At 41.2% G+C, this 23,375-nt stretch overlaps 2 protein-coding genes across 3 annotated transcripts; one reads left to right on the plus strand and one right to left on the minus strand.

Annotated features, from left to right (window-relative positions):
* Positions 1 to 2,605: 2,605 nt before the first annotated feature.
* cln6b (CLN6 transmembrane ER protein b) lies at positions 2,606 to 10,656 on the minus strand. 2 transcript variants are annotated; one of them, XM_044356849.1, is made up of 7 exons: positions 10,432 to 10,656; positions 9,741 to 9,839; positions 9,465 to 9,653; positions 7,498 to 7,553; positions 5,846 to 5,968; positions 4,511 to 4,639; positions 2,606 to 3,688 (listed from the first exon to the last, which is right to left on the minus strand). In XM_044356849.1, exons 1-7 carry the CDS (start codon positions 10,528 to 10,530, stop codon positions 3,541 to 3,543), a joined length of 843 nt encoding a protein of 280 aa, XP_044212784.1. In that variant the 5' UTR covers positions 10,531 to 10,656; the 3' UTR covers positions 2,606 to 3,540. The 2 variants fall into 2 exon arrangements, with proteins under 2 accessions (XP_044212784.1, XP_044212783.1); XM_044356848.1 differs by having other exon boundaries at positions 9,465 to 9,839.
* A 7,685-nt stretch (positions 10,657 to 18,341) lies between these two features.
* On the plus strand, positions 18,342 to 23,230 carry fem1b (fem-1 homolog b). Its single transcript, XM_044357030.1, has 2 exons — positions 18,342 to 18,887; positions 20,953 to 23,230. The coding sequence occupies exons 1-2, from the start codon at positions 18,640 to 18,642 to the stop codon at positions 22,586 to 22,588; spliced, it is 1,884 nt and encodes a 627-aa protein (XP_044212965.1). The 5' UTR covers positions 18,342 to 18,639; the 3' UTR covers positions 22,589 to 23,230.
* The last annotated feature ends 145 nt before the right edge of the window (positions 23,231 to 23,375 follow it).

Consider the following 23,375-nt stretch of genomic DNA (forward strand, 5'->3'; position numbering starts at 1 on the left):
AAGGTTTGAAGTGAAAAGTCACTATCTCTGCATCTGCAAAATATTCCCACACCTGGGCCAGAGTTTGTGTACAGGAATGCACATTCTCCTGTCAACTTAATTCTTGTGTGTGTGTGTGTATATATTATATATTTATGTGTTTTATTCTGTCTTTATGGAGCATCTTTGGTCCTCCCTTTTAGTAAGATCCTCAAACCCTCTACCCGTCTCTACATTCTGGTCTATTTTCCGCTCCTGTGGGTGTCGAAACGCCTCTCTGATGGATTTCTTGACGTGTGCTGAAGTGTCGGGAGTAAAATAATCAAAACACCACACGGCTGAATTAGATAAAGCTTTATGTTCCGCTTGGGTGATGTTTTTCCTTCCAAGATGTGAATGACTCAGCTGTAATTCGCCACACGCCTCCTCAGAAAAAGAAGTATTAACCATTAAGAGATCAACAGGCAAATAGAGCAAACACAAATATGTGATGCTGAGAGGAACCACAGAGGAAATAAAATACGAGTGAACATTACACTCGGATTCATTTAATTTTAATTAGTTGAGTTTAATTCAGACCACTGATGCATTGTGGACATGCAGTGGGACTACTGAAGGTTGAATAAAAACCAGAAACATAAATAAGTAAATTGAACCTGTGGTATTGATGCAGTATTAATGATGCTTGTTGTGGTGCAAGTAAAAGTCTGCAAGAGGATTTGTTGTTAGAATATTATCAATATTTTATATCTACAGTATTGTTTCAACTTGTTTCAACTGTGTTGTATATTTTCAGAGATGAGGGTGAAGATGTTATGAGCGGTGGAGCAGGTCGACCCAAATGCAGAGACTGATTGAGGCTGAAGAAACTTTTTAATTTGAGGTAGTGAAGGCAAAAAAACAAAAGCTGAGCTGAGCTGAATACAGAATGAGACTGAACACCCAGAGCCAGAGGATACAACACAACTGAACTGAAAACTGGGACTAAAATACAAACTAAACTAATGAGGGAATGGGGACCAAACTGAGAACAAGCAAGGAGCTGATAGGCTGAGAGGAAACACTGAGAGCAGGCAGGGATAATGAGCTTGATGCAGGGCAGGTGTGGAGGGAAAAACAAGCTGGGGAGGAGTCCAGGAACACAGAAAGGAAACGCAGAAAACAGACAAACAGAAAACCAAAAACCCAAAAAACCCCAACCTCTTAATAACTTAGAAAGCTCTGATACAGACTGAAATAAAAACAAAGACACACTAACTAGTAAAGGCAACTAAAATAATTATAATGCCAGAATCTTTTAAAGACACAACAAAACCAGAAGAGAAAAAATAAACTTAATCGGTAAGTTCACATATCCTGATATTAGATCTCTGTCTGTTTACTTGAAATGAACAGAACAACATAAGAAATGACTCTGCACACTGACTGGCATAGCTTAACAAAATATACAAGAAAATAACTACAGAAGTAACACTTCTCCCACTCAGTCCTGTCGTCACAAAACAGAGAGAAAAAGTCTGAGAGCATCTGGTGGACGATGGCAACTAAAGAATATAGAGTCTCTAGAGTCAGTGACAGAATATATGAAACATATTTAAACACACAATATGTAATTTCAGCCGTTAGGGTTTAATCAAAACAATAACAAAAGATAACCAGCTTCACCGGGATAGGATTACTCCAGTGTTCATCATTCGGGATGTTTTTACCGGGAGACGAATTACCCGCAGAGGTCTCCTCCTCTCCAGAACAAACGTACACGCAGATTAAAACCGTTAAAAATAATAATTAAAGCTGTTTCACCAAAAAAAATCAATATTTCTCCGACGATGTTTGGTGACCACCGGACTTCCTGGAGGGGCTGTTAGCCGAGCTGCTGCTAACGTTTGTCCAGTTTATTTCTCTGATAACTTAAGATCCAGACGTCCAATGACTAAAATCCTTCTTCCGGCTAATAGATATAGTTAAAAACGACCTAAATTTATCATGAAAATGTGGCTTAAAACTGAATAAAAGTCCATTTGTAACAGTTTGTGTGGAACAACCACAACGCCGATGTATTATCTTGTATGTGTGTAAGTTACTCTTTGGTAGACGCCATTGTAGCGGACAAACACAGCGCTGCTGTATGCATCTTGTGCATGTTTACTCTTTGGTAGAGGAGGTATGACGCCATTGACAGGCGACCAAATGAAACGGTCCGTTACTTTGATTAAATTACAGATTTCTCTAGGTTTGAAAATATTTATATATATATATATATATATATATATATATATATATATATAAACATAGGTGTAGTTGTTTTTTGACATTTTAATGTGAAATAATTATATATTATAGCTTTAAAGTACATTAATGAGAACATGAGAAGAAAAGGTTAAAATCCCCCAAAAATGAATCTTTGTTTTAGGAGATCGTTTTCTTGATTAATCGATAATTGTTTGGTCTATAAAAGGTCAGGAAATTAAATAAAATGCGTGTCATAATTTCTCTGAGCACCAGGGGACGTCCTCACATGTCTTGTTTTATCCACCCAGCAGTCCAACACTAAAAGATATTCAGTTTATAATGAAATAAAAAAAAGAGCAAAGGAGCAAATCTTCACATTAGAGAAGCTGGAAACAAAGAATATTTTGTATTTTAGCTTAAAAAATGATTTTCGATTATCAAAATAGTTGCTGATGAATTTTCTGTTGCAGTTCTAGTTGCATCAGGTCTGACTGTAAGTTTTTATTCATTTTGTTTATTTTTGATTAATCATAATCTAGTCATTACTTTCTATGTAATCATGTTAAAGAGGTTTCTTCAGTCAACAACACGGTTTCCTCTCAAGGTTTTTACCAATAACAGTTTCATCTAAAGTCATTTAGTTTCAGGAGCTGTTTGGGTTCATTAACATTACACTGAATATGCTGTTAGTACTGCTAGTCCCTCCCTTTACTTTTATTTATAATAGCACCTTTCAAAACAGTTACACTTCACAAATAATACAGACAATACCCCCCCCCCCCAACACCATAACAGAAGAAACACAAACAACAAAAAAGATTTAGAAAAAAAAGATAAAGTTAATGCAGAAAAGCAAGTTTATAAAAATGATTAATAGCGATTTAAAGTAAGTCAGCGAGGCTGTAAGATGAGTTTCATCAGGAAGACTGTTCCAGAGTTTTGGGTCTCCTTTAGTTTTAAGTCTGGATCTGAGGACTGGTAGCTAAGTTTTGTAGTGAGACCTGAGGCTGCGTGCAGGTAGATAGAGTGGATTTACTTAACCCCCCTTATTAATAGGAAGATCATACAGAGATATATTTCTAATAATATAATACCTGAGAAAGTATTGTGTTCCTGAGGTACAGAGTGACTACAACAATTCACATTTTCCTGGATTCAGTTACACTCCCTGGGTGATTCTGAGCCGCCGTTGTCCCCTTTTCTGCCAATATAACATTTGAAAGTCACTAACAGAGCTGCAGAAATCGATTGTTTATCCCTTAACAACCTTATAAGCTGCAGAATCTCTGGTTCCACCTACATCCACTGAGTCGGAGGACAGCGGCTCTGTTATGTCTGTGCGTTCTGGTGGAGGTGGAGCGTGTAGACGGCTCGAGGCTGCGGGACGTAGATTAGCCCGGGGTGCTTCTTCCTCAGGACGCCGTCGTTCCACAGACAGGCCACCCAGACCGCCACCAGGACCAGAGCTGCAGAGAAACTACAAACCAGAGCTCTGAATTTACTGCTTCTAAACATATTTCTGTCATCTGACCATAATTACATTTACACTGTAAAAAATGTCATATTTCTGGTATGTTTATAGAAGTACATGCAGGGCTCTATGGATGAAAATGTCTGTTAGTTTGGGTCCAGACTGAAGGGATTGCTGTTAAATTTTGCACAGACTGTCATGATTCCCATCAGGATGAATCCAACTGACTTTGGTGACCCTCTCACTTTCCCTCCAGCGCCACCAGCAGGTTGATATTTCTGGTTCAGAGTTAGTAGTTATAAGATTTGCTGCTAGGTGGTGTCTGCCTACAGTTTAGAGAAACTCAAATTGAGACTGAAAGGGAGAAGATTCACCACCAAGGAAGAAATGCAGGAGGCTTAAAAGATGAATACAGGAAATGCTTCCAGGAATGGGAGAGGTGCTACGAAAGGTACTACTGAAAGATTTATAATGACAGTTTTTGTTAACAATTCCAGGAATTGCTAGTAAATGCTAGCATGCTAAACTAAGACATCTACTCTGATGAAACCAGGCTGGTTTTTGTTCTTTCTCACTGTCGGAGAATTCCATCAACACAGGAAGTGACAGATCCAAACTTTAATCCAAAAGGGGAAAAGCTTGATTTCACCTTCTCCAGCCTGTCACGTCACCCTACAGGGTTTCTGGGTAATGTAGTTCATGAAGTTAGTTTTTATTGCTATTTAGGGACACTAATGTGCAAAGTTACCATATTATATATATATATAAAATTTAAAATATCTAAAAAAAATTAGATGCATTTAAACGTTTTACTCTCTTCATGTGTACCTGTAAAGCATGAAGAGGCCGTTGCCGTTGGGAACCATGCATCGCCTCCTCTGGTGCATCACCGTGGCGGTCATGGCGAAGAAGGTGAAGATGAAGAGGATGAAGGTCTGACCCTCAGTGATCAGGTACCTGCCAGAGGAAACAGAGAAGGTTTATTGCACTGCATTTCTATATTTGTTTGTTTTCTCTGTTTGCAGTATTTTTTTTTCTAAATGCTGCTCATCTGTTGTCAACTTGGTGAAGTTTTCTTCATTTGCTTGTTTTGTCTATTTGCATGTGTTTTCTTCAGTTGCAGTTCATTGAGCTCTCAGCACCCTGTAACATTTCCAATTTTGAAATTGGATTTTGAAAGAGGTTTTAATCCCATAAGAATTTGAAACACAAAAAACTATGACACTGTGTACTGAGGTTAATGAGAGCCAGCAGCTGCCAGAAAGGAGAAAATTCGGCTTTAAAAATTGAGTTTTTTATGGAAATTATAGTCAGCAGTGATGTGAGGGATACATGGTTTGTATTTAAAGGGCTGAAAAACCACCAGCACGGTTCTTGAATTCTGCTTTCATCCCTAAGTGCCGTCCTCAATGAGTAAAGTAATTAGTCAGCAACACCTGAGAACTACCTGATCAATTATTACTAACGCCTGCCTAATGTGCTGCTGGTTTGTTCATCACACACTAGTTACAGTTTCAGTTCAGCTGTCACCACTCTGACAACACAGTCAGAGCCAGAAAACAGCTCATTACATACTGACATATGAACTACATTTCTCTAATTTAGTGAACTAAATGAATCTTAATCCCTTCATCACAGTTACAGTCAGTTTTAAAGCATTTTAAGTTAATAAGAAAGCTACTGTCAGTAGTATAAGATGGATAATCCGCTTTGAGCCGTGCAGTTATGGAGAAAAAATACATGTGATTATTAACCTCCAGCTTCACTTCTTACGGACGAGAACTCCTCTGTGCTTTTATTTGATGACCTTGTTTGTTTTCCTGTTTTTGCTGCCCGTCGACCCCCCGAGCTCGTCAGATTGTGTTAACTTGTTGATGAAGGGGTCTAATCTCTCTCCGGGGCAGAGAGCGTGTGAAAATGCATACGTCAAGTGGATAATGAAAAATGAGACTCCCGTGTTTCCTCGTCTCCCAGTTTGCCAAAAGCTCTCAAGACAAACTTAATGTGGATTTATGCACCTGCAGCCTGCTAATCTTAACATAATCATCGAAACAAACACAGATTTCCTTCAGTGACTCCGTCTGTTTGTTTAGAAAGACTATTTGTTTGGTGAGTTTTCTCCTGGTGAGATGCTAAATCTGTGACTGCTCAGTTACTACTGACCAGTAGTAGGCGGCATTGGGGACAAGTAGCATCCACGCGGCCGTCGGCATCTTCTCCTCCTGCTTCCTGTGGCAGAAGCAACCACTGAAGAAGAGGAAGAGCACGAGGAAGAGAGGAACATACCTGGAGAGGAGAGGAGAGAAGGAATGATCACTGTTGATGCCTGAGAAAGACAAATGCTTCAAACTGTGCTCTACCTTTCTCTTTCTGGTCAGGCAGCAACTACCACGTCCAGAGGCTGAAGTACCTTAAAGTACCACCGACGGCCGCTAGATGCTCCAACTGACATTCAAAAAGCCTCAACTTCTCTCTAGAAATAATAAGTCACTCATGTTTCAACAAGTCATTATGGTCTCAATCTCTAAATTCAGGTCCTCTAATAAATGTGCTGGTGGTTATTTTGGAAATTATTGCTCCGTTAATAAGATTTGAAGGCTTATAGTAGCTTTGATGTCTGTCATGTGGGTGTTGATTGACAGCTGTGATTGACAGTTGTCTCACCTGCTGCTCTCCGCAGCTCCAGGACTCACACTGAGTTGGACTATTGTCACAATATTTCACAAAGTTTAATGTTACTTGATTATGATACCTGCCCTGTTAGCGCAATTTAGCTAAAGTAAGTTAGTAAGTACTTAGTAAGTAAGTAAAGTGTGCAGCGCTCCCAGTAAGCTAACGTTAGCTTGGGTCCGAGGTAGCGGGACTATTTGGAAGCTCCTGGCTCCAAACATAAAAGACGGCAACGACCATAAGCTGCAACTCTGGGCTTCAAACCAGGTCCAGTGCAAACCAACAGGTGACGTCACACCTCACTACGTACAGCTTTATATACAGTCTGTGGTTCTTGTCAACAGATGAATCCATGTTGTAGGTGAATGTAAACAAACCATTACTGCAGTGGCGCCTGCATATAAAACTGTAATGTATGTAAAAGATTTTACTGTTTGGATGCTTTTGCCGAGAAATATTTCCAGGCAATCCCATAAAAGTGGTTAAAAATATAGTCATCATATTCCATTAAAATACTGGTCATAATCTACAAAAGTTAAACTTTTCACCTAAATGTGTTCCAGTTATCAGCTGCTCCAACATCTAACACAAAGTTGGAAAAAATACAAAGTAAAAACCACAAGCCTCTGCTTCATGAAGTCTATCTGACTTCCATAAATCTCCATTAAATCTTCATGTTTCATTCTGTGCCTACAAAGAACCGGCCAGGAACTGCTAAAGCGATCTGCCTACATGAGACCAATGGTGACCTTCTGATCTCTTTTAGCTTTGTGCTAGCGTTACGTTTCCTGGCTGAAATTCTACTATTACAGTATCATGTGTTTCAGATTTGTATGAAATTACACGTTTCTTTTTTGATTACAATGACAGAAATCCTGGAGTTTGATGATTGAAGGTAATTCCTGCCAGTTTTAATGCCTTGACTGACAGTGGAAATGTCTTCACTTCCACTCTGTCAAATAAATCAGCCGCCACATTCATCAGTACGTCTGACATTAGATTCATCTGAAACTCTGGGAAAGTGACTGCAGACAACAATGTTTATAAGTATCATCCCTGCTAAATATACAAATTAAATTAAAACATATATTTCTATATGTTGATGAGACTGTACTAAACATTATTACTCTGCACTGTCTTCTTACCACATCAGATGACCCAGAGTGTCGGCAAAGTAAAACAGAAGCTCAAACAGGTCGACCTGCAAAATAAAATAATATTCATCACTTTTAAAGACTTCACAGGGTGATTTGTTCCCAAAATATATTCAACTGAGCTTTTATCTTCCTGTATTGTCATCATCATCAATGGTTTGTTGTATATTGTTCTTATTCTTGATATGTCGTCACAGAAAGTTCACTTATTGAAATTACTGTAAATGAATTGTAATGTGATTTTGAAAATAAATAATAATGATAATATCAAGACAAATTAAGCAAACCTGCTTTCAATAATCCTTATTATTATGGTTTAAGATCCTTTTTCTAACTAAATTTTGGAGAAAATAAACTCCACATTATATTAGAAATACTTAAAGGTCTCCTCCACTCAGAAATGTGTTTTGCTTTTTGAGCTGCAGAGTTTGATACTAGTAGGCTGTTTTCACATTCATCTGCTCTCTGTTCACATTTTTTTTTGCTATTTTTCTGCTGAATTCTTTCTACTTTTTCGCTTTTACTTTTCACTTTCAGAGATATGTTTGCCGTTGTGTGTGTATGTATCTATACATCATTTTTCGTCTAACTTTTTCACTTTTTTGTTCCATTTGTCTCAGTGTGAGTCAGCAGGAAATGTGCTGAAAACAGTTTTAAACAGTCAGACTCACAGCTGCTAAAAGATAAAAATGAAATGAAACAGGGCTACAACAAATGAATATTACCATTACTGATTCATCTTGAAAAATGACTTAAATAATTAACTGATTATCAAACCATGTGGTGATTAATTTTCTTTCATTGCAGCTCTAAAATAAAAAAAATATAAAGCTACTCAAAGTGCTGATGGGGATCATGTGATTATTGCTGGACCGACTCACATCTCTGGTGCTTGAAATTCACTGGTGTATGTATATAAATGTCTGTATTTACTGACAGTTGACTTAAAATACATTTTTAATGAAGTACTTCATTTGTTACACCCTCCCGTTTACTTGAATGAGAAAGTGTGTCTAAACTTTTGACTGGTGCTGTATACAGTAAACATATTTTTGTTTGTGGTTAGGAAGAGAAAGAAGCTCTATTCTGCTCTCTGTGATCACCTATACTGTGTTTATAGTAGTTCTCATGTAGATATTTTTCTGCTTCCGTTGTCAGATAACAGAAGTGTAAACACAGTTCATAGCAGTTGTTATTCAAGCAAATCCAGATTAATGACAGCAGCTGTGCTGTGAGATCGACTGAATTAATATTAAAATGAGTGATCACAGAGAGAGTGAGAGCCACAAAGGGTTGTTATATTCATATAAGTACAGCCACAAAACATCTGTTATCTAAACCAGCTGCAAACATGGATTCAATATGTTGTAAAACAAGAAAATATCTCAACTAAAAAAGATATAAAAATATTTTATGTGTTGCTATTTAGGTCAGATATCTTTATTATGCAGTTGACACGCAGCCAAGAGGAAATGACTGTATTCATATAAGTCTTGTCATGGTCTTTATCTTTATGACCCGCAGAAGTGCGATCAAAGTTTGATTTGTGTCTGCCAGAGTTGTTGATTGCAAAGCTGCATGTGTAACAGGACATCGCTGTCTGTAGGGACAGCACGTGTTCTCCTCTTTTATTTATTTATGTATTTATTGGTCTTTCAAGAAAGTTGTTCTCAGTGAATATCTCTGCCTGATCTCCTGTAGCTCCTAACAGGTTAGGACTCCTCAGGGGCTCTTCAATATTTACTGAGATGAGAGTAATAAAATGCTTTTACTCCTAGTCCTAAAAGTAGGATCAAAAATGCATCTCTGAGAATTTTTGGCCATTTAGGAGCGATTTCCTGCTCTGAGACGTTGGGTAAATAAGAGAGAGACGTTGGGTAAATACGAGCCTTGAGCTACATTAGAAATGCGTCCGCTAAAGAGCAGCAAACACATCTCATATCTGACGCAGCTCCTACCACGGAGGAGGGTTTCAGGTTCCTCATGACTGGATTCTCTCTGACAGGGAGATGTAGCTGGTAGCCAATCAGCAGGAGACGTCGCGTGATGGAGTCAGCCACCAGGTGGAGGCTGGTTCCCATGACGACAGCGATGATGCCCAGGTGGATGGCCGGGCAGGGCAGCGTCCTGGGGCTGCGTTCAAGCAGCTGATGGCGAGACAACAGATGTTTGAGTTTGTTCTGAGGGACTGTAGAGTTTATGATTTTATGAACGACGTGTTGCGTCTCTGTTACCTTGAGCAGTATGAGCGGCGTGCTGATGTTGTACAGGAGATGAAGGTATTCTGCAGCATCAGGACGGTTCAGAGGAAACCAGTCTGCCGGGAGGACGAGCTGCAAAAAGATTGAAAGATTGAAAGATGTCCAACAGGGACAGAATTTATTAAGATAAAAGTAAAATTGCTTCACTTTTACTCATAAACTTGAGAATAAAAACTATTTATTAAGGTAATTTTGAGTGTAAAATGCAGTTAATGCCAGAGAGCTGCAGAGGTTTGTTAAGTTGAAAATAAAATTAATGCAGATTTATTCTTGTTCGTCTAATAAATATTTATTTAAATAGAGTTTTTACCTTTATTTTTCACTTAAGTCCAAGATTTTACCTTCAGCAGTTTGATAAATACAGGTCCAGGATTGTCAGAGATAAATCTTTGAAGGACATTTTAACCCAGAAAGTTTAAGAGACTTTTTAAATGTGCTGCTATAAGGATAAAGCAGAACCTAATGAAAAATCTAAAATATGTGGAGGAGTAAAATCTGAATATAAAATCATGAAGTGCTCAAATGAAAGGTTATTTAGCTTGAATTTAATAAAAACTAAAAATGTTCTTTCTTTTTTATGTCCTTTCTGGCTGAATGTATCCTCCATAAGTCAATTAATGAGTAAAACATGAAATTTGTCCTGGTGGGACTATCATCCTGTTACCATAACAACAGGACGGCCCACATCCAGGACCCAGCTCTGGATGGTGAAGCTCAACCAGAGGTCCAGGTGGAACCGAGGCTTCGACCGAACCTCCTCCATCTCTGCAGAACCGTCCGACCTGCTGCAGAACACAGAAACATGACAGAACAGGTTACTGGAGGCAGACGGATGAACGATCACAAAGGCTTTTTATTGACTTGAACTGGCATCTAATTTACTAAAGCAGCAGTGCATTGTGCAATCAGCCACTCCGACTGCCTCCCAGACACACTGTACACAGGTGCGAAGCACCTTCTGTGCTTGTCTGCTCACTAAGGAGCTACAGCGGTGAGTGGATGGGTGCCTTCGCAGCATTGCAGATAGAAGGTGATGGAGATGGGCTGACCAGGCTAGCTTCAAGGAAGAAGTTCTGGATTTTTTCGACTGCCCCTCCATCGTTGGCACTCCCCCCCCCGGCTCGCCCTCTCCCTGTTGGGAGACTTGGAGCTTGATGACCAGAAGGGAGCAGCAATCTCCCACCTCGCCACGTCCTGCCGGCTACAAGCTCTCTTCCAGGACCTTCCGAACATTATTGATGGCAGCTGACCTGAAGGACATCCCTATGCCGGCAGAACCACCTGCACCTGCTCGAGGAGACGTCTAGGAGGAGGAGACCCTGATACCACAGGGTATCCTCTTCTACCCACACCATCGTGGATTAGTGAGCTGTTTCACCCTTTAACACCTACTCTGCCTGCATCTTTGAATTTTACAGTGCATAATTATCATGTAATGAACAGAGGAGGACCATGGCACAGCTTACGTCATGTTATCTTATTGTGTTCTGCACTTATGGGGTTGTGAACTGGTGTGTGTTAAATGCTTGTGGACTGTGGTGGCACAGTGGGGCATTGACCGCATCTGCGTCACCCTTATCCCAATAGCTACATCTCTCAGAGGGCAAAACCTATACGAAATAGAGCGTTGGTTATGTACTGTAACCCCAGATTCTATGAGTGCAGGTGTAGCCCTCTAAGATCCGGGCCCCATTGCTCCATCACCATCGGCTGAAGAAGAAGCTGGTTTTCTTTGGGAGCAGATCTCTGGTCACGCTGATATGATATACCGTGGATGTGGACCTGAGAGGGGCAACTGTGCAGGGATAAACCCAATAGCGACAGCTCTTAGAGGGCGTCTATACTCATAGAATCTCATACGCTTTATTAATGATGCTGTGTGAATATGCGGCTGCTGTGCCAGGCTTTGTGATGCTGTTAATGCATGGTCGGTGCTGTGTTACATTACCTCTGATGACACATAAGGCGTGTATGAATAAACTGTGGTGCATTCAGGAAAGTATAGTTGTAATGGGCTATTTTGGTTAACATATGCGTTTCAGAGCCTATTAAGTGTGATTGGTCTTGTGCCCACCCACACTGTGATTTCTGCCTTTGCTGCTGATTGGGCGGTGAAGCAGGGCTTAAATGCTGTAATGCAGTGATGGGATTTGTCTGAGACCAGCGGCTCAGAAGAGACATCAAAATGTAGTGATGCTGAACTGGAGCAAAATTATTTATTAAATCAACGAATCAGAAAAATGAAAATATGAATCAAATAAAAAAGTGCACTTTCAGACTTTAACTGATGTACTACAACACATCAGCAGCTCAGTAAACATTATGGTTTAAACAGTGGTGGAGAGTAATTAGGTACGTTTATACAAGTAGTATTTTGAGGTACTTTTTCTCTACTTGAGTATTTCCATTTTATGCTACTTTATACCTCTACTCACTACATTTGGACACTCCTCCAATTCCTTTGTGAATTGCATTGTGGGAGAATAGTGTCCGCCAACAGCTTTTTAGTTTGAATACCAACTGTTTCGACTAAACTTTATTCTGTCACTTTTACATTGTGTTGTGTGAATTTGGGACACAACTGTAGTCTTGCTGCTATGGAGGTTTCACATTATTCCACTGATCTACAGGTGGCTGTAGCGTGCCAAGAAACATGGCAATGCGCCAACAAAGACAGAGAAGAAGAAGACTGCAAGTTATACTTTAAGAACTCAGTTTTATGAGGAAGGAAATGCATTCAAAACATGTTACAACTTGTTTTGGAGTCAAAGCTTGTTACAGTTAAGATGGAGGTATTTGCAGAAACGAGCTGAAACTCCTGCTGTGGATTCATGTCGTTTTTGCTCGAAAACAGCGTTGTAGAATGTAGCGGGCTTAATGTAGACGTCTCTTATTCATGTCAAGATACTTCACACTTTGGGAAACACAAAGTACATTTCTAGCCAAGGTTGGTGTGTGAATAAAAAGCAAATGTAGACAGACTTAGGTGACGTACATGAAGCATGTGACTGAAACGTTACTGAAGAGCTGAAAACATCAGATCTGTGTGGAGCGAGAGACGGTAACGTTCCTCAAATTAATACATGAAACAAACAGAAATGTCATATTTCCAACATGTTTTCCACATGATTTTCCATCGTTTGAGTTGTTGAGTTGAGTTGAGTTTAATGAGTTGAGTTTAATAATATCATCTCGTTGTGTCTTCTTCTGCAATGCTTTAATGGCACCAACTGGAGAATTAGCGTCACCAGCTGTTTATCTCAATGAACCAACTCCTAATATTCACACAACAGCAGTGGATGGAAACAAACATTCACAACATTTTCTTTTGATCATTTTCTTGAAATTTGGTTAAAATTCCATTTGGATGTAAACTTGGCTTTTGTTTTATACAGCAGAGATAACAGGCTTACAGAGGAGGTCTTTAAAAGAAATATATATACAGATGTGACCAACAATACTGGTACCTTTTCACCTTCAACATCCTCAACTAAATTTTCTCTGTATTAAGTTGAAACTGACAGAAGTAGATGGTATCCATCATTCTTTATTTCACATTGAATATGACTGAAACTTTGCTTTTGATTTACAACTTAACATATTATTTAATACAATAAAACAAATGAAAATGGCCAAAAATATTGGTTCCCTTAACTTAATATTTTGTAGCTCAGCCTTTAGAGACAATAACTGCAGTCAAGCACTTTCTGTAACTCTGATTAAGGTTTCTACACGTCTCCACTGGTAGTTTAGACTCTTCTTGAGCAAACTGCTCCAGTTCTCTCAGGTTTGATGGATGCTGTCTCCCAACTGCAAGTTTCAGCTCTTTCTACAGATGTTCAATAGGATTCAGATCAGGACTCACGGCAGGCCACTTCAGAGCGGTCAAACTTTGATGTATGTTTGGGGTCATTATCCTGCTGGAAGGCACATGACCTGCGACTAAGACACAGCTCTCTGACACTGGGGTGTATGTTTTGCTCCAAAATGCCTTGATAGTCCTCAGATTTCATTGTGCTGCACAGATTCAAGGCCCCCAGTGCCCGAGGCAGCAAAGCAACCCTAAAACATCACTGAGCCTCCTCCATGTTTGGGATGGTGTTCTTTTCTTTGAAGACTTCATGTTGTCTTCTGTAAACATAGGGTTGGTGTGATTTACCAAAAAGCTCTAATTTAGCAGGACTATGGCTTGTCAACATGCATTTTGGCAAAGTCTCCCTCTAAGAAGTGGGGTCTTCCTAGGTCTTCTACCCTGGAGCCCATTTTCATTCAGACAGTGACGGATGGTCGACCTGAAACTATTGTACCTTGAAATTGAAGATCAGCTTGGATCGATATTGAAGTTCTCCTTGATTCTTTCTCAACCATCCATGAAATCCTTCTGTTCAATCTGGCCAATTTTCCTCTTTCAACCACATCCAGAGATGTTGGCTACAGTTCAATGGGCCTTAAACTTCTTAATAATATTGGCAACAGTGGTCACAGGAACAGGATCTTTGGAGACGGTCTTGTAACCTTTACATTGACCATACTTGTCAATTACCTTTTTTTCTAATGTCTTCTGACTCTCTAGTTTTCCTTCTGTTTTCCAGATTCAATATGATGCACACAGCGGCACAAAACATCAGAGTGAGTCATTTTCTCCTTTTAAACTGGCTGCATGAGTGATTATAAGATTGAAAACACCTTTGATGCTAATTAAAAGACAATAGTCTGCTTTAAGTATCACTACAAATCAATTATTTCTTACAACTTCTAAAGGGCACCAATAATTTAGTCCAGACTATTTTAGCAAGTCTTTGTAGAATAAAGCATGAATTCAGTTATTGTCACATCTTTTTTTGTTTTGTTCCACTGCAAACCAAACACAGACATGCAATGATCATAAAATATCTTTTAATTTCAACACCGTTCAGGGCGACTGGTGCATTATTTTAATAAAATGCAGGGCTACCAATAATTTTGTCTGTACTTTATATGTTACCTATACTTCCCACAACCCTCTCATCTTCATTCTGGCTCTCAGCAGAGCAGCGCTGAAGCCAGTGAAGCTCATGACCTGACATATGTCCTCCTTCCAAAACCCCAAACTCTGCAAAACTGGATTCTCTCCAGCTCTAATCTCATCTGTCCATCTGTCACACATCCAGCAGAAGGATAGGCTAATGTCCTGCCACTTTCATTTTCAATCAGCATACATTATGTAATCAGGTCATTCAGAATCTCCTTTTCAGAGAGGACCCAGCCAAGAATACAGCAGCAGGACAAAATGTAAAAGATAAGTCTGGCAATTTTCTATATTTTTCTTCTTGTCAACAAATCTCATGTTTGGAGCCAAACCAACAATGAACTGATCTACTAACAAGTATTGTGTGTGTATCCAAAGCCTGATATATCTTATTCCTCTGTGCTGTAGACCTCTGTTGTTGTCCAAATACAATTAAAAACACATCAGTGAGTCACACCGCTGCACTGGGTGACATGTTCCTTCATTATGAAGAGTTTGGTTGCATTAATTTGACAGTGCAGCGGTGTGACTCATTGATGTGTTTACAGGTCTACGGCACAGAGCAATAAGATACATCAGTAAATCAGTTTGTTGTTGGTTTATCTTTGTAAAATATAGAAAATCGTCAACTGTATCCTTTAAAGTTGGAGACAAGCAGCACAAAACAAAATACAGATTTCTATTTGTTGTATTCATACGTCAACAAAAAAGTTAATGTAATTTCATACTGAGGGATGCAGCTCAAACTCTAACTAACTAACTCCAGTTACATCCACACCCAGTGGGACTTGTATGACAGAATAATATGAACACGGTTTGTAAATAAGAACTAAAGAATCAGAGATTTCAAGATTAAAGTTGTAATTTCAAGAACAAGTCATATTATGAAAATAAATTCTTGCTCAAATAAACTTTTCTTGTAAAATTACAGTTTTATATTGTCAGTTTAGCCATAGAACACACAGCTGAATGAAACTTTTGGTTAAAATCATTAAGACAAAACACAAAAACTTCAATTTAAAGTGCAACAAAAGATTTTCTTCCAATATTAGACTTTTGTCTGATAACTTTAGGACTTGTCTTTAAATATTGTAACATTATTCTCAAAATCTCCAAATTTTTTCCCCCATGAGTGGCTGTATGGATAAAACCCATCACAAAAGAATGAAATCCATCTAATCAAAGCAGTTCATAGTTCTTGATCTGTAAAGCATCGTCTCAGGAGCTTCAACTCATCAGAGTGAAGAAATGGACAGAAATTCAGTTTGTGATGTGAGCTGAGTTTTCAACAGTGCTTCTGTAGGAGGAACCATGTTGTTTTAAGGGAGCTCATCTCTAAACGTTACAGAGCTGTGGGTTTAATTAGAGGTGACTGGAATATCAGACTAAGGGTGGGACTAATTATGAAAAATTAATTTTACAAACCTGCACATGAAAGTTGCTGCGTGCTGAGCTGAGGTCTGTCTCCTCCGGATGGATGGCTGCATCTCTCTTTTCCAGTCAGTTTGTAACATTAAAGTTCTGATTATTGAACTAAAATAAAGCTTAAACAGCTGCAACATCGCAGGCACGGTCCCATTTTGTGTCCCATTTAAGGTCCCACTAGAGCCAATTAAGTTTACGGTAGCTGAAGTCCTGATGTTATCGCCTCCAAATCTCCTTCGTCACTGATGTTGATTATCTTGATGTTGATGTTGATTGAACAAACTCACATGAATTGTTTTTGGTCTCATGACGTTTTGACTTTTCCTTCCTCATCGTATCTTGAAAATGGTTCCTCGGAATGAAAAGCCAATAATTTCATCATAAAACACCCGCAGCAGCCTCTGCTCAGGAGTTAAACTGTGATCCATCAGGTTTATCTGCCAGCAGATAAGCCTCTAATCTGTATAAACCTCCTCCCATTTTTTATTAGACAGCATTAAACTGGTTTCAGATTAACACAGTTAGAAGCTTATGCTCCACCTTGGGTTCACCGTAGAATCTGTAATACCTGTGAAACATGTTTTCGTTGGACGAGAGAAAACTGAGGCAAAAGAAAGAGATGAATGATCCGTCTTAGACGAAATGTTGTCGGAAACCTCTTGACTGATCACAGCTCAGATACACAGATCTGTAATAATCTGGATGGAAGTAAGTAACCCGTTCCCAAAAGCATTTTAAGGTTAAGATAATGATAAATCCATTTTACAAACCGTCTTAAGCTAAAGAGCATCGAAACAGAAGATAGAAATGATTAACAAGTGAGATTCAGAGCATTTTAAGAACCTGCAGATGGAACCAAAAACTATGTTTTATTGTTTTTGTTCACTTTTAAGTTTATTATTCTCTGATATTCTTTGTTAGGAATATATTCTTTGTTGTTGTTCTGCATGCTTATAAATGATCTCAATAACTTTGTAATTCTGTTTTTAGGGTGACTCTGTAATATCTGTCCAGAGAATACAGATGAAAAATAAACTCTTGGCTAACACTGGTGCATTTACAGCAATGTTTATTAAAGCTGGAGTGCAGGACATTTATTCTCCCCCTTCTGGCAGTGACAGTAATTACAAAAACACCATTGACACGTACTTATGTCATAAGCTCTGCTGTAGCCATCTCCATCACTATTGTCATGGCTGTAAAATGGTGGATGAATTGTTTTGAGGGTCACACAACCCCTGCAAAATGACTCGATTCACTATCAGAATTTGATCCTTTAAAACTCAAAATGTGCAATAATTGCACTATAATTCACTTTAAATGTCGATTAAGTTGTTGCAAATAAACTGAAGCGGAACATATGAGCAAGACATTCGAGAAGGGTCTATTGGGTCTATCTGCAGTCTTGCAGACCTACATGCTACACCCATTTGACTACATGACATGCCCCCTGACCCCTAACCCTAATCATCTCACTGCTCATGCCTAAACCTAACCAAGTGGGTGTAAGTAAGTAACCTTTTTTAACACAGGTTCCAATGTGCTTTGCGTCGGCATTGGCATAGGAGGAAAAAAAGAACAAAAACACAAAGCAAAAACATTCAGAAATACATACAGATATAATGCACACGCTGACTCACTACACTGTGTTATGTAGTAAAGTGGGTATGTCCTGAAGATACTGCAAGTCCGCAGACAGACCCACTTGAGGCATTCAGCCTCCCCCACAAGCGAATTTTTTTTTCTAGGATGGCGAAGTCATGACCCGCCCTACTATGCTTTTGATTGGCTAACTCTGATATTCTTACCATAACCCTAACCAATCTCACCCCTCTCGCAAGCCTTAACCTAACCAACTCAACCAACGAAGGCAACTAGCCAATCAGAGGCATGGCGCCCCGGAAGTCAAGAAGAGGAAGTTAGAGAAGTGGAACATATATATGCTGAAGAAAGTTCTAGTCGGAGGTATTTTTAAGTTGAACCACCACTTCCGGCAAGTGACTAGATAGCAAAAGGTGAAAGTGCTACCGTTTATTTTTGAAAATGTTGACGCTTTTTGAAATTTTAGACACAAATATCATCAGGCGATCAATGTTATGGTAAATAACGAGGGTGTAACACGTTTAATTTGTATTAAAAGTGGAGTTAGAAGCTGTCGGTTCGTTGACCAGCGCGCTAACGTTAACTAGCCGAGCAGCTAACCGGCTAGCTCAGCCGGAGACAGACACTCAGAAGCTGGACGCCCGGTATCGGACCTGTGGCATTCCTCCAGCCGTGCTCCGTAACGTTTCTCTCGTGGCCATAACGGAGAAGGCATTTTTTTCATGTGAGCACTTGGGCTCGTTTCGACATTTTAATGGGAGGCGGGTTGCTTCGGAGTGGACACTGCGGGCGTCAGCTGCGAAGAAAGCGGAGGTCCTGGCTCCCTGTCGGGCTCAGATGGAGTCTCTGGCCGGGTACGTGTACAAGGCAGCCAGCGAGGGCCGAGTCCTGACCCTGGCCGCGCTGCTGCTCAACCACTGCGAGGGAGAGACCCGCTACCTGCTCAACTATGTGACCCAGCTCGCCGGGCAGAGGTCCACTCCTCTGATCATCGCAGCCCGGAACGGACACGATAAGGTGGTCCGGCTGCTCCTGGACCACTACAGAGTGGACACCGAGCAGACCGGCACGGTTCGGTTTGACGGGTAAGACCCGACACATCCGCACTTTCGTTTTTGTGTAAATAGTCGCTGCATTCAGGTTACAAACATGTATTTTCTCTCTCACCTGTAGGGGTACCCAACCTCCAGCTGCAACGATTATTCCAGTAAAGGACAGGTTCACAATTTTTCAAGTGTGTCTTAAAACAACAATCAGGAGCTCAAATGAACAGTCAAACCTGTTTTTCTTGCTGTAATCATTCCTCCTGTTCATACTGACCATTAGAAGATCCCTTCATAATGACCTTTCAATGGAAGTGATGGGGGACAAAATCCACAGTCCTCCTTCTGTGCAGAAATGTATTGAAAAGTTTATCTGAAGCTAATATGAAGCTTCAGCGTCCAAAATGAGTCAAATCAAGTAGATATCTTTCAACGTTACAGTCTTTTTAGTGCCAAAGTCCCTCTTTTTGTTACTATACTTCTACCTGCAGCTCAACAGGGAAACACTGTCTGAGAAAAACACAAAGAGGGAATTTGATGCTAAAAAGACTGTAAATGTGTCCACTTGATATGACTAACTCAGACTGCTGAAGCCTGATATAAGCTTCACATCAACTTTTAAATGACTGTGTGGACACACTGTGGATTTTGGCCTCCATCACTTCCATTGAAAGCACATTTGAAGGATCTTTTAATATCCAGTATGAACAGGAGGAATGATTACAGCGAGGAAAACCTCTTTCACTGTTGATATAGACACCTGACTGCTGGTTTAAGACACACTTGAAAAATTGTGAAACCAGTCCGTTAACCTTTCTACGAACGCTCTTACATTTCTAATTAAAGAAATGGTTCTTTTGGAAACTGCTGACGAAAATGTTCAGACATAATCAGTGAAAACTGCTTGTCAGCAGAAGCAACAGAATCTGATTTCTTCACATTGCTTGTTGTGTCCGACTAAAAGTCCAAAACACTAAAATAATCAGTATACAAGGATATAAGATAACTGAAAATCCTCATATTTCAGAAGCTGGAACCAGTGAATGTTTGGCATGTTTGCTGGAAAAAATGAATGAAATCATTAATTATGTATTAAAATAGTTGCTGATTCATTTTCAGACTCATTGCTTGTTGGTTGAATGTACGTGAAAGTTTTCTTAGCTTAGATTGAAAAGATCCTCGTCCACAGAACAGTTTTCACTGGAACTACAAAAATCTGTCTATTCTTTTCTTTTTCTCAAAAAGTTCCTGAATAAACTTGTAATTTTAGACTTTATTTTCATAAGAAAAGGTCCTGTTTTTACAATATTCAACATTTGAAAACTTTGGTTTCTATTGTTAAATGAAAAAAGGGGTTTTATGTAAAAACATGTTCAGTGGAAAACGGAAAAGAACGTATTGTTTTGGTCGGTACTGAAACTCAGATTTGGTCTCGGCTCTTGCAATTGAAAATAATGAAACGTGACTCAGTCTGACAACAGAAACCTGACGTCTCTCTGCTCAACCAGCTGAAACTCTCAGCTGGTTTGTCAAGCTGGCCACGCCCACTCAGTGATGTCACGTCAGATGTTTTGTCTCAGTCTGTAAAGCTAATATCCTGCTGTGACTAGTGAAGTCATAATGCAGCTTTTTTTCATAAAGTTATTGAATAGATGTGTCCCCACCAAAGAAAATATTTATTTGTATTTATGTTTTTCTTTTAAGTGTCTGTGAATTGAAACGTCTGCTGAAATAGTGCAATTAAGTGCAAAAAAGGCTCGACAATGCAGCCCTGTTTTCAAAGCGCTGACTCATGTTTTGCAGTATTAAGTTATTAAGGAACTTAATTGTCAACAGTGAGGAGATTAGTCTGGTTTCACCCTGCAGCATAAATGAGAAATAAATAATAAAACATCAACAAACAGATTAAAAAAAAAACAGAAATGCAGTTAAGACATTAAAAAAATAAAGAGTTCAGCCGCCACAAACTGTTGGAGGCACCGTAATGATCAAAATAATTTTATGAATGGAAGGTTTTAGTTGTAGTAGTCTGACCTGGACTGGATGTGTTGTGAGATCAGGATCCTGCTGGTCGTGTCCTGACCTGCTGTCTCTGTCTGTCCTGCAGCTACGTCATCGACGGCGCCACGGCGCTGTGGTGTGCAGCGGGGGCGGGGCACTTTGAGGTGGTGCGTCTGCTGGTGAGTCACAACGCCAACGTCAACCACACCACCATCACCAACTCCACCCCGCTGCGGGCCGCCTGCTTCGACGGACGCCTGGATATCGTCCGCTACCTGGTGGAGCACAAGGCCGACATCCGCATCACCAACAAGTACAACAACACCTGCCTGATGATCGCCGCCTACAAGGGCCACGCAGACGTAGTGAAGTTCCTGCTGGAGCAGGGGGCGGACCCCAACGCTAAGGCCCACTGCGGCGCCACCGCCCTGCACTTCGCAGCGGAGGCGGGACATCTGGAGATTGTGACGGAGCTGGTGCGCTGTCAGGCGGCCATGGTGGTGAACGGACATGGCATGACACCGCTGAAGGTCGCCGCAGAGAGCTGTAAAGCCGACGTGGTGGAGCTGCTGCTGGCGCACGCCGACTGCGACCGGCCCAGCCGCATTGAGGCCCTGGAGCTGCTGGGCGCTTCGTTCGCCAACGATCGGGAGAACTACGACATCCAGAAGACGTATCAGTACCTGCACACGGCGATGATGGAGCGCTACCGCGACCCGGAAAACCTCATCACCAAGGAGCTGCTGCCACCCATCGAGGCCTACGGGGGGCGCCGCGAGTGCCAGGCCCCCCAGGATTTGGAGGCCATCCGGGTGGACCGGGACGCTCTGCACATGGAGGGGCTGATGATCCGGGAGCGCATTCTGGGCTCGGACAATATCGACGTGTCACACCCCATCATCTACCGTGGCGCCGTCTACGCCGACAACATGGAGTTTGAGCAGTGCATCAAGCTGTGGCTGCATGCGCTTCGTCTGAGGCAGAAAGGAAACCGGAACACTCACAAGGACCTGCTGCGCTTCGCCCAGGTCTTCTCCCAGATGGTGCACCTGAAGGAGCAGGTCTCGGCCTCGGCCGTGGAGCAGGTGCTGAGCTGCAGCGTGCTGGAGATCCAGCGCAGCATGGCTCGCGTGGAGACCGCGGCTGAATCCGAGCTGCCGCAGGCCATGGACAACTACGAGTCCAACGTCTTCACCTTCCTGTACCTGGCCTGCATCTCCACCAAGACCACCTGCTGCGACGAGGAACGCGCACGCATCAACAAGCACATCTACCAGCTGATCCAGCTGGACCCGCGGTCCCGCGAAGGCTCCTCGCTGCTCCACCTGGCCATCAGCTCCACCACGCCGGTCGACGACTTCCACACCAACGACGTCTGCAGCTTCCCCAACGCCCACGTCACCAAGCTGCTGCTGGACTGCGGCGCGCAAGTCAACGCCGTCGACCACGAAGGCAACACCCCGCTGCACGTCATCGTCCAGTACAACCGGCCGATAAGCGACTTCCTCACGCTGCACGCCATCATCATCAACCTGGTGGAGGCCGGCGCGCACACGGACATGACGAACAAGCAGAAGAAGACGCCGCTGGATAAGAGCACCACCGGCGTGTCGGAGATCCTGCTGAAGACGCAGATGAAGATGAGTCTCAAGTGCCTGGCGGCGCGCGCCGTCCGGCGGCACCAGATCACGTATCGCAACCAGATCCCCAAAACGCTGGAGGAGTTTGTGGAGTTTCACTGAGACGGACTCAGCAAGGACAGACTCGTATTTCTTTTTAAAGAATTTCTTATAATTTTCTAACAAATCCAAACGGTGCTGAGGATAAAGGTGTTCAGTACTAAAAGTTTTTGAGCATTTTTATAAGAAAAAAAAAAGTTTTAAATATTAATTGCTAAGAACCAGCAGCCGGCAGTCCCGTCGTGTCCGTCTGTGTTTCTGCGGCTGACGGCTGCAGACGTGTTCAGAGGAAGCTCGCAGCTGACAGCAGAGAGACGACATCACCGCACCGCTTCTTGTTTTTTGCCTTACCTCCACGCAAGGAGCGGCCACGTTACTGTGATTCGACAGTTTGTGTGAATGAGCGAACGTGGCGGAGAGAGCTGGTCAGAAAAAAAGCTCCAGAGACAGACTGACAGACTGAATGAATGAATGAATGAATGAATGAATGAATGAACACCTGTTGAGAAGACGCCTGATTTCCATGCATTCATCCCACACATCAGCCGTCACACACACACACACACACGATTATAAGAGATGAAAAATAGTTTTTCACTGGGTTTAGTTTTTACTCTTCACAACAACGATGAGATAACGACACAGGATCTAACTGCTGGACAGAATCTTAGTTCATAACTTAAAAAAAAAAGAGTTTATTTTAAAGGGTTTGCTGGTAACAGTTTTGCGAAAATATTTTTTCTCTTTGCCTGTTTCATTGAAACGACACCACATGGCCAAAAATATGCAGACAGCCCTGTCCACGTACTTCTGTGTCTACGTGTGACCCCTTAATTTAAGACTGGTTCAT

The sequence above is a fragment of the Thunnus albacares genome, chromosome 7 (genome assembly GCF_914725855.1).
Source record: "Thunnus albacares chromosome 7, fThuAlb1.1, whole genome shotgun sequence".
In the NCBI taxonomy this organism is placed as follows: Eukaryota; Metazoa; Chordata; class Actinopteri; order Scombriformes; family Scombridae; genus Thunnus; species Thunnus albacares.